The sequence below is a fragment of the Octopus sinensis genome, linkage group LG19 (genome assembly GCF_006345805.1).
Source record: "Octopus sinensis linkage group LG19, ASM634580v1, whole genome shotgun sequence".
Classification (NCBI taxonomy): Eukaryota; Metazoa; Mollusca; class Cephalopoda; order Octopoda; family Octopodidae; genus Octopus; species Octopus sinensis.
This window is the reverse complement of record NC_043015.1, coordinates 47,687,855-47,699,968: the sequence shown is the minus strand read 5'-3', so window position 1 is coordinate 47,699,968 and position 12,114 is coordinate 47,687,855. Positions and strand designations below refer to the sequence as shown.

At 37.0% G+C, this 12,114-nt stretch overlaps 2 protein-coding genes across 5 annotated transcripts in view; one reads left to right on the top strand and one right to left on the bottom strand.

Annotated features, from left to right (window-relative positions):
• The window catches only part of LOC115222355 (membrane magnesium transporter 1), a 23,876-nt gene extending 11,762 nt beyond the window's left edge, over positions 1-12,114 (top strand). The window contains exons 1-5 of one of the 4 annotated variants that reach the window (XM_036511478.1): positions 3,307-3,471; positions 3,918-4,026; positions 7,977-8,029; positions 9,261-9,364; positions 11,984-12,114. In XM_036511478.1, the coding sequence (XP_036367371.1) occupies positions 3,322-3,471; positions 3,918-4,026; positions 7,977-8,029; positions 9,261-9,364; positions 11,984-12,056 (489 nt within the window). In that variant the 5' untranslated portion in view covers positions 3,307-3,321 and the 3' untranslated portion in view covers positions 12,057-12,114. Of the gene's footprint in view, positions 1-3,209; positions 3,478-3,917; positions 4,027-7,976; positions 8,104-8,658; positions 8,796-9,260; positions 9,365-11,983 lie in introns of those variants that run through there. The other 3 variants (XM_036511477.1, XM_029792552.2, XM_036511479.1) reach the window with 3 other exon arrangements.
• Positions 41-1,040, bottom strand: LOC115222353 (proteasome subunit alpha type-3-like). The gene has a single exon (XM_029792550.2). The coding sequence runs from the start codon at positions 938-940 to the stop codon at positions 182-184; it is 759 nt and encodes a 252-aa protein (XP_029648410.1). The 5' UTR covers positions 941-1,040; the 3' UTR covers positions 41-181.

The following is a 12,114-nucleotide window of genomic DNA, read 5'->3' as shown; positions in this document are numbered from 1 at the left end:
AAAGAAATGATGTTTTCAATGACAACTTGGTATTTATTGATCGGAATGCAGGCGAAAAAGCAGTAAGAAAAAAACATTACTGAAACTACTTTCCGCCTTCAGTTCTATAATGATGTGAAATCGAAACACATTCAGTCATTCTTAGCTTTAAAAATACAAAAATAAGAGTCAACAGTTCGATTCACTCTTCTCCGTCGTCGTCTGCGACCCTGAGGAAGTTCTTGGCAGCGGTTTCGGCTTCTTCTAAAATATGTGTTGGTACAAGTTCGTGTTTTCCACCAGTGTGTTCTCCAACCCAACTTAATTCCAATTCAAAAGCTTTGTCTTTGATTTCGTCGTGGACAACATGGATAATTTTGGCTACTTCTTTCACTACTTCAGTAATAGGCATATCTTTGGTCTTCAGCTTTTCGATTTCGGTTTTCGCTGTCTGGCGAGCCTTACCGATGGCACAACCGCAATAGCCCCAAGATACACCAGAGGGATCGATCATGTAGAGTTGAGGATTGCCTTGTTCATAAGAGCCCATAATCATACTCACACCGAACGGACGCATGGAGCTGTATAAAGTGTAAGCATGGACGTACATGGAAACTCTGTTGGTAAGATACTTGAGGGGAATCGACTCTCCGTAGTTGTAGCGATAATTAGCGGCTTCTTCGCGGGATGTCTTAATTACATGACGAGCATCAGCTAGTAGACCAGCGACTGCAGCACCGATGTGTGTATCAATGTTGAATATCCTCTTATTTGCTCCCACTTCGTACAATTTGGACCGCACAAGTTTCTCAACGCCGAACACAACACCGTCTTTGCCGCGAATGCCGATCGCCGTGCCGCTGTTCTCTACCGCTTTTTGGGCATATTCCACTTGGAATACACGCCCGTCGGGTGAGAACTGCGATGCAGATAAGTCATAACCAGTACCGATGGAACTCATTAGAAAGTAAATATGTACAGACCAAGAAACAGCTTACCGACAACGTTGACAAAACTGCTTTATCACTTTGAAATGGCGGCTGATATGAATAATCTCCCTTCAACGTTGAAGATCAACAAAATATTACTTGCTTCCCTCCCTTTTCTCTTTTACTATGACAGTTAAAAACGTTGACCCTTTTTCGACGAAACCCTAATAAACTTACCGTTTGATGGTACTTTTTAAGAAGATATTTAAGACTATTCGGGGTCGATAAATTAAGTACCAGTTACGCACTGGAGTCGATGTCATCGACTTGATACCTATGTCTGTCCTTGTTTGTCCCCTCTATGTTTAGCCCCTTGTGGGTAATAAAGAAATAGGTACTATTTAAGAAGAGTGGTCCCGGTGCGCGCACTCGCGTACTCGCGCATTCGCGCTAGCTAGTCGTGACTTGTCGATCCTGCAATGACTACCTAGCAAAGTATAATAAATAAAACACAAAATAAATAATTTTTTTTTTACACAAAATAAATAATTTTGGCGTAACTTCGGTATAGGTACCGGAAGTACCGGATACATTTCAAGAAAGTATATGGGAAGTTAGGGTTAGGGTTTGTGTTAGGGGTTGGAGAAAAGGGTTTCTGTTATCTTCAGAAATGTAAACAAAGCCACTTACGGTACCTATACCGAAGGATCGCCATAATTTTTTTTAAAACAAAGTAAATAAAACACAAAAACACAAAGTAAGGATCAACTAGTCACGACTAGCTATCGCGGATGCGCGAGTACGCGAGTGCGCGCACCGGGACCACTCTTCTTAAATAGTACCCCGTTTGATATTGATGACCATGGTATGGTAAATTGAATCTTGTCAAGAACCGAATATGCGAAGCAGTTTCTATTTTCGATCGACGCAAATTTACTTCCATGAGAAAAACCAAGAAAGTACAAGTGACCCAGACAACTGATTCATTGCTTAACCGACTGATTAAGCGAGCGAGCGATTTGTTGGTTCTTTAATCCTTTAGCATTCAGATTATTCTGACAAATGCAATGTTTATTTATTCTCATTGTTTTGAATTAATCAGGTATTATCTTTGTAGCTTTTAGATTTCAGTGATGCGATTGTTTATTATTAGAATGACATTGTAGGGTAGGTGTGAAAGGCTAGATCTGGCCAGTTTGAGCATAAAACAGATATAATATTTTGGCCAGGTGAAACCGGTTTATATACGGAAGGATTAAATAACTGGGGCTAATGCAGTTTCGTACCTCTCCTTGAAAAATGCATAAATTTTTTTTTTTTTTCAGATTCCTACGTTTTAGGTGACGGAGATTACGAATATGCAGAAACAATAATGAAAAAAAGAGGTGCGAAACGGCATTAGACCCAAATAACTAACCCAATTAACCAATAATAAAGAAGTGAAATGAAACCAGTGCGTGTGCTTATTATTGGCATAATGACCCTCCCAAGATATGATACAACAAAATTTGCTCCAGCTCATGAGTTCACTTTAAAAATCTTGGAAACCAAATACAAAAACGAAATACCACTAATCCAAAACTGCAGCTCTCATAAAAGCACACCTGGGGTGGTCCACCCCATCGCCCTTCTAGTTTTGTTTTGTAGCTGTTGATCGTTTTTAGGGGTTTTCCAACACATTTATACATAGATGAATTCAATAAATAGGTTTCTCGAGCAAATGATAAAAACAGAAGATGTTGATTTAATGTAATGTCACTTTCTTCTTCTTTTCTATTTTACAAAGTCTATTGATATAATTTTGAAATTCAAACATTTCATTTTAAGAAATTAGAAATAATATTTTGATATTTTTGAGTTAGAAAGGTGCTGTTTTAAACTATATAGACATTTTGGTGCATCTTGAGCGTGCGGTCTATTTAGCCATTTAGGCTTTTGTATGCAGTCGAATCCTAACCCTAAACCCTAACCGCAAACCCTAACTCTAAACCTTATTGTCCAGATAAGGCCAATTCACAGCACAGACTGTGCATATTGCGGTAGAACGCAGTATAGACAGTTGCACCGACTTTTTTTTTTAAGTCGCGATATTTCTAGGCAGTGACTTCTACTTTAGCCTCGGCCGACCAAAATCTCGTGAGTGAATTTCGTAGACGGATACTGAGAGAAACCCGTCGTGTGTGTGTTGTATGTATGTATGTGTATCTTTGCGTCTGTTCACCACCACTTGACAACCGGTTTTAGTTTGTTTATCTCCTCGTAACTTAGCGGCTCGCCAAAGAGACCGATGGAATAAGTACCGGGCTTAACAATAAGTCCCAGGGTCGATTCATGCGACTAAAATTCCCCAATGACTCAGCATGATCGCAGTCAAATGACTGAAACAAGTACATGATAAAAGATACTTTTATTGATGGCTTTTCTGCTTCGAGATTCAATGTTCCGAAAAAAAAAAACATTGCTTCTCTTTTATTTCGTAATTGACTTAACTACAAAAACTTTTAACATAAAAAAAGGCATATTAGGTGTTACAGGAACCAATACGAGACAGGAAAGTGAATTGGTATATATTAGTTCATCCAATCATCACTTATATTTTTAACTCCCATCCGTATAATATATATAAATCCATATATCTTTTCATCTTGTATATAAGAATGTGTGTCTGTTCCCTACATGTCCCTTGTCTCTCTTTGTAATGTCCCCTCTATGTAAACCTTTTTATAGGTGAATAAAGAAATTTGGTATACATTAGTTTTTTTTACTTTTTCTGCATTTGTAAATTCAATGTGTGTCTGTCCCCTACATGTCCCTTGGCTGTCTTCGTAACGTCCCCTCTATGTAAACCTTTTTATAGGTGAATAAAGAAATTTGGTATACATTAGTTCTTTTACTTTTTTCCTGCATTTGTAAATTCAATATGGCTGCCGTTGAGCTATATTTCCACGTTATCTGTGTGTATTTGTATATCTATGTAGTGTTATATTAAGCTGACTCTTCCTGGCTCAGGTTTTAGCTTCACTTTCCAACACGGTGCAAATGGGATCTTCATCTCACAAAATTTGTATTACATTTGGGCTTCTTGTCTTAGCTCATGCTGCCTATTCGGCTGCCCAACGTAAGTGCATAACATTAATTTAAACCTTTTTATTATTTAAATTCTTTAACTATGATTTTTTTGTGGCTAAAATATATTCAAAACAGTTTTATTAAATTTCAACAATGCCTTCTTTTTTTTTTTATTCATCGCCCCGGGCACTTGTTCTTAAATACTGGGTATTATAAATTAACGATGGGGGAAATAAAATAAAAACTTAATATATTTTCACCCTCGAAAGTGGTTCTGACGACTCGGTTCTGAAAATACAGCTGTTCCCCATAAGACAAGGTAGAAGTGATACAGATTTTAGGGAAGAGAATCAGATTAATGATATAATACTTGTAGTAGTAATGAAAAAAAAATATATACGTTTAGTGTCGGCTGTCGGAAAAAGAGTACTCTATATATGAGATTAATTATATATTTAATTTTGGTCGTGTTAGATTCTTGCTACTACACCTGTAGGTGCAAGGATCTTCGAAATTCAGAGTAGCGAGAGACTGGCTCGACCAAAATAATATATAGATAGATAGATAGATAATGTATATAAATATGTGTGTGTATACACACGAGGGGGTGCTGCGAAATTCCCGGCTTTGAGTAACAGAAAACGCAGGAGGATCAGTTAATTATGATTTTATTGAACCTATTCCCGTCTCAGATTCACACACTTATTGCAGCGGCCCTTCAACACCCCCTAGTGTATATATATATATATATATATATATATATATACATACATACATACACACACACACCCTAAACACCGGGTGTACGTATTCATTTCACCTATATATATATATATATATATATATAATATATATATGCATATACACTCATATATATAATTACATATAAATAGCATCATACATAAAGAATTCTTGCCAAGCAGGTTTAAAATCATTGTGTATTTGGGGTTCTCAGTTTTATTCTTTTTATGAATATCCCTTAGCATTAACATTAATTTGTGTTGGATTTTGTTTTTATAAAAGTCTGTTCATTGATTTACTATAATAATTGTACACACTTTTTGACAATATTCAGATATAAACAATATTCCAAATATGGAATCGTTGAGTGCCTCGTTATTCGTGTTGTTACGGTTTCGTTGTAAGCTACATTGCTTTCACATAATTTGTTGGTAAACGAAAAATGTTATGGAAAAGACTCAATCTTGGGCAGGAAACGAAACTCACAGGAAAAAAAAAATTATTTCACGGTCCCGAAATACAGGGGATGGAAGTTAGAGGTAATGAAAGCAATCGATAGATTTAAAAATGGAGAAAATGAAGAAATTAATAACATCAGCCACGAAAGATTAACAACATTGACGAAAAAAATAACAACTATTTATTAATTTATTTAGAATAAATAGATACTAATTGGATATAATTTAAAATAGAAGGCGTGGCTGTGTGGTAAGAAGCTTGCTTCTGAACCGCTTGGTTTCGGATTCAGTCCCACTGCGTGGCATCTACCTCAGCAACTTGCCTCCAACCTATACAAGCATGGAACAGCAGACATCATAAAACAATGATGATGGTGAACAGAGAAATTTTAAACTGTCTACCCCTGGGAACTATTATATGTTGCTGATCTTGTTCTCATAGTGGAATCTGTAACAGAATTAGAAAAGAAATTGCGGGTATGGAAGCAAAACCTGGAATCGAAGGATCTTAAGGTTAACTTACTTAAAAGCCAAGGTTCTTGTAATTAAGAAAACGGACTGGACCCTACTCGTTTTAGGTAAATGGTGCTGTTTGATATGTAGAAAAGGTATAGGCAGGAATTCCATGAGATGCAGTGGAATCACAGGAACGTTAATGGGGAAAGTAGTATTTGTATGTGGAAGATGCACAGGAGCCATAAAGATTAATGATACATGGGGAAAATTGATTTTTTTCAAATGCTTTAGAAGATCCCTGGTAGTAATGGATAATTTTTGTTGCCTAGGTGATCTAATAAGCATAGGAGGATGATGTTCAGAAATTGTAGTTGTTAGAACAAGAATAGGATGGAGAGATGTCAGGTTGCTCTTGAGCGCTACTGGTAACATGGAACCCAGTACAACCTGTCACATGGTCGGGTCGTCAGTGACTAAACTGGCAACCCCATCAAGCTTCCTTGGTGAGGAGGGTGTTTGTTGGACACCTTGTGGGACTAAAAATAGGACCCGTCAAAAGGTGGAAGAGCTACTGTGCAGTCAATTGCCAATTCAACAAGTACCTTGTCGCGGTGAAGTGTCTGTGTGCTCCATTGACATGGAGAGCTATGCTGGAGGGAGAGAAATCTTCAGGTAGGTCTTACCAGGCCAGACAGGTCAAAGGGATTTAGTTTTTGGCAGGACCCAACAGATCAGATTCTTGGCTTTGTACTAGCAGGATGTCATGCAGAGGATCTTGAATACAAGACAATGGTTGAGACCCCAATATTCCTAGTTAGATGGAAACTGCGGGACCACATGGAGCAGTGCCCTGTGACTCCTATAGTATGTGCAACCGAAACCCTTAGGGGCATCCTATGGGATGACCTAGATGAGATTCAGAGGGCTATTATTACCTCTTTTGACAAAAAAGGGCAAAAGGTCACTGTCTCTGTGTGTGTGAAAAGCAGATTGTCTGATGCTTGTGTACATAGATCCATGCTACATGGTGGTGAGATGTGGACCCTGAATGCAAAAGACATGCAAAGATGAGAGAGGAATGAAGTTTGTATGCTCCATTGGATGTGCAATGTCAGTTAAATGTCAACTAAATTAGGCATACGAGGAATCGTATATAGTGAGCAAGAGATAAGACTGCACTGGTTTGGACACATGGTGCATTTGGATGAGGAAGATGGATAAGAACAGCTGCATAAAGAAGTACGACTGCTTAATGTGGATAGAACTTGCAGAAGAGGGAGACTCAGGAATATATGGAATGCAGTGAAGGCTCATCTCAAAATACTGAACCTTCTGGAGGAGATGACAAAGGACCAAGAGGATTAATAATTTGCTGTACTCAAAAAGGCTGTCCATCATAACAGAAATGATATTCTAAAACCACTTTGGTTATGTTTGCATGTGTGGGGGTCTTGTCCCTCCTTTTGCTCTCTCCCTGCTCTGCCAATCACATCCTTTTCTGCCTTTATCCATTGCTCTCTTCTGCTATACTTCGTTCTTAACTGCTCTCGTACCTGTTATCACTTACCATAGCCTCCATGAGCTACTCCTATATCTCTTACCATCACTCATTACATGTACCTCAACCCCCATCTTTCCTTTCTATCCCACCCCCAAAACAATCTACTGTATCTTGAGATCTTCCAGCATTGCACCACCAATTCTATCTTCTTTCCAACTTTCCCACTACTCAGCCTAGTATATCTATTACAAGCCACCTGGGCTTGTTTTTCTGCCGCATTCTAGTCTCTCAATGCCTAGCATAGAACCATTGCTCCTCCCCATATAACCCCCCCTTTTTTTATTCTTTCTTCTTCTTCCTTGCTTTGCAAGTTATTTGGCAACCTCACTAATGCTGGTGGCATGAAAAAGCAACTAGTACACTCTGTAAAGTGGTTAGCATTAGGAAGAGTATCCAGCCATAGAAACCATATCTAAGCTGACATTGGATCTTTGCAGGATCTTGTCAAACCAGCCAGCCCATGCCAGCAGAGAAAACAGTCATTAAATGATGATGGATAATAAGTGTGTGTTGAATAACAAAAATACTTTGTAAAATTTCGTTTTCTTAGCTGTTGGGGAAGTGGTTTGAACTGACCTTTTAGGATCTTTTTGTAAATTTACACAAAATGATGTAAACTGTGTTGGTCTTAAGAAATTAATCTTAATACAGATAGATTTTTAACATGTTTAGTATAAATCAAGTTTGTGGAAATTTTAAATGAATTTAAAAAATTTTATTCTATTGATAAAAGTTTCTCCTGAGAATTTAATGATACATATATATATCTTCATGTGATTTCAGATCGAGCATATCTACGTTTGATTAAAAATGACTTTACGCGATTACCATTGGATGTAAGTAATGATTTAAATTATCTAAAAGTAGACCCTCTTAATGTGTGTGTGTTAGAAATATATTATATTGTTACCACAGGGTGGACCAAAATGATCTGACACATTTGGAGGCTTATTAAAAGCACAAAATAAGAAATAATGAAAAGAAAAATTTTATTTTCTGAATGTACATATAATGCCATTTTATTTCATTAAGTTTTAAAAATTAAATCAGCTAAATGCTTTGCCTCATTGTCAACACACTTGGAGACGTTCGTGAAAATTATCGATAACTCTATGGATCATTTCTCCTGGAACGGTTGCTATTTCTACACAAATTTCATGTTTTAATTCATCAATAGATCGAGGGTGATGACTGAATACTTTTGATTTTAAATATCCCCAAAAGAAGAAATCACATTTCACCATTCCAGAAGAAACGAGCCATAGAGTTATCGATAACTTTCATGAATGTCTCCAACAGTGTGTTGACAATGATGGGAGGCATTTAGCTGATTTAATTTTTAAAACTTAATGAAATAAAATGGCATTATATGTATGTTCAGAAAATAAAATTTCTCTTTTCATTATTTCTTATTTTGTGCTTTTATTAAGCCTCCAAATGTGTCAGATAACTTTGGTCCACCCTGTATTTACATTTTAACATGTTAACCACCACATATACAATGGATGGTTCATCACAAACTTCACATAACTACCACATGTACCACCAGTGGTACATTTTCATAATTTGAGAAAATATTTTATTCTGTATCTTTGACATGGTTTTGAGTATATTTAAGTAACATGAATGTTAAATATTAACCCTTTAGTGTTCGCATTATTCTACCAAAATTAATGCTTTCTTTATTCACATTGTTTTGAATTAATCATGCATTATCTTGTAGCTATGAGATTTTGATAAGGTAGCTGTTAATTTTTTAAACGATATTGTAGGGTTGGTGTGAGAGACCAGATCTGGCCAGTTTGAACATAAAACAGGTAGAATATTTTTGGACGGATATGGCCAGTTTAAATGCTAAAGGGTTAAAGTTTAATTATGAAATAATGTGAAAATGCAAAAAAATTTACATTTTTTTCTAATTAAACATTATGCAATGTGATTGCATGACATATGTAACGCCACTGGTAAGTTCCAGTGATGTAGTTAACGTGGTAAAACCATTAAAAGATTTGTTTGAAGAATGGGATTAAATGTTGTTTCTTTTTTGTTTTTGTTTTTATTTCTTAGATTTTAGTCCAGTGTCTGATCAGTTTGTTAATCATTTGTTATGGTGTTGTGCATATTGCTGGTGCCTTTAAAGAAATTCAGTCAAGTGCTGAACTAGAAAATAAGTAAGTATTTCACTGGTTATAGCAACCATTTGAAAAATACTGTCTGAATGTTAAAAAGAATTTTTTTAAAATCACATTATTGCCTCAATTTAAAAAAATTATGTTCTCCCTTAATATCAGATTTAATGAATATAATACTTGTTGGCCAACAGAATATTTGCTTGTAGCATAGAAAAAATTTCAATTCTCTAATGATTATTTCAAATTTTGGTAAGTGCCAGCAATTTTTAGGAGGAAGGGTTAAGTTTTTTACATCGATCTCGATACTTGACTGGTATTTTATTTTATGAAAGGGCAAGCCTAATTACCTGCCGTTGCTCGGAAGTTTAAAAAATGTTCATCATCATCATCATCGTTTAGCGTCCGCTTTCCATGCTAGCATGGGTTGAACGGTTCAACTGGGGTTTGGGACGCCAGAAGGCTGCACCAGGCCCAGTCTGATCTGGCAATGTTTCTACGGCTGGATGCCCTTCCTAACGCCAACCACTCCGTGAGTGTAGTGGGTGCTATTTATGTGCCACCGGCACAGGTGCCAGACAGAGCTGGCAAACGGCCACGATCGGATGGTGCTTTTTACGTGTCACTGGCATGGGGACCAGGCGAGGCTGGCAATGGCCACGAACGGATGGTGCTTTTTACATGCCACCAGCACAGGTGCCAGACGAGGCTGGCAAATGGCCACGATCGGATAGTGCTTTTTACGTGTCACTGGCACGGGGGCCAGGCGAGGCTGGCAACGGCCACGATTGGATGATGCTTTTTACGTGCTACCGGCACAAGGTCAGTCGGGGCGGCACTGGTAACGCCACGTTCGGATGGTTTTCTTATGTACCACTGGCACTGGTATCACAGCTGCAATTTCCATTGATGTTGATCGATTTCGATTTTTACTTGCCTCAAATAAATATATTTATTCTGATAAAAAACATATTTTCAGAAAAATTCAATCAGATGAAGTGAGTTTAAACAAAGTTATTAAAACAAATCCTGAAATCAATCAGTTTAATTTTGTAGAACTTCTAAATATACAATGCTTTCAGTGTGTCCTTTAATTGGGGTACAAATTAAGAGTTTTGGGACTTCCAACTTGCGAATATCCTACATATAATCGCCCATGAGAACAGCAAGGTTAAGTCCAACAACGTTGAGAGATTGTGCTAATTTTCACTGGGAACTGGTGCCGTTTAAATTCATAGGGGAGGTCAGATGTGATTAATGGGATCCGTGGAATGAAGACATCATCACTTCTGTATTTCCCAAGAGAAATGAATTTTGGCAGTAAGGACTAAACCTCTTGTTTCATTATCACTATTAAAAAGCATTTATCTTTAAAAAAAAGAGGTGGGGGTCGTAGACATATAACAAAGAGTTATATATATATATATATAGTTAGTTAAAATATGTTTGTGACATATTTCAACTGCTAAAAAGCAAATTCACTGCAGTAACTCTGGAGAAAAATTCTCTCTTATGGTAAAAAAAAGTGTAAAAACACCCTATCTGTCCAGTGTTGCACCCTATTAAGATTCCCAGACATCAATGTTTATATATATATATATATATATATATACACACACACACACATATACATACCCATGGCTGGTTTCTTTCAGTTTTTATCTCCTAAATTCACTCAAGGCTTTGGGCACCCTTGGGCTATAGTAGAAGACACTTACCCAAGATGTCGTGTTGTGGGACCGACCTTCAAAACCATTTGATTGAGTAGCAGACTTCTTAATCATACAGCCATTCCTATGCTGACTACAACAACTAATTTCATTATAATACATGTTCAGTTTGGTTTTGTACAATTGAAAACAGTTGTGTAACTTGAAATAAAATTATCTTCTGTTTTTGTTTTAATTGTAGTCATGTAGAAGTGAGGCACAGTAAATGGAGTGGCTATGTTAAATGGGGTGTGATGGTATGAGGGGGTACTGGAAAGTTCCTGGCTTTAAGGGTTTCATGAAAGGCCTGCTTGGAGGCTCACCCTTCTGAGTGCTTTTACAGGTCTTAGAAAAACTTAGAAAACTGCTGCAATAAGTATGTGAGCCTTAGAGGGGAATATGTCAAATAAAATCATAATTAACTGATTTTCGTGTATTTTCTTTTACCCAAAGCTAGGAACTTTTCTGCACCACTTCATAAATATGAAGGCCCTGAATTTGTTTTACCTATCACCACTTTTCATTACTTCTCTCTTTAACCTATTAAACTTTTATAAACAATAGCATAATCACAAGGTATTTTCTAGAGAACTGTCTCAAGGCTACGTAAAGTATACTAGCCATCTCAATATTGCTAACCACTAAGGGTGGGTGTTACTGTAGCTTTTAGCCCCAGGAGATCATCGTCTCCCTTTGCAAATGTCATAAGGGCACAGAAAGTGTGCCTAAAGCCAGCTGGAGACGATGATCTCCTGGGGCTAAAAGCTACAGTAACACCCACCCTTAGTGGTTAGCCATATTGAGGTGGCTAGTATACTTTACGTTGTCGAGCGGTTACTGTCTACATTTCGTTCAGAGATTTATTATTGCTTATCTCTAGGCTATAACAACATTATAATAATTGTTATAAGTGATTTCTTAATGATGTTATTTTTTTTTTCTATTTTTCCAGAAACTGGGAGATGTTGAGTAACCGACAATCTTTCTGTAGCTTCAACCACAGAGGGAAAGCTTTATTTGCTTGATGATGCATTTTCTATGTACTTTGACAATGTAAATAAATATGCTTCTGTATAAATTAAA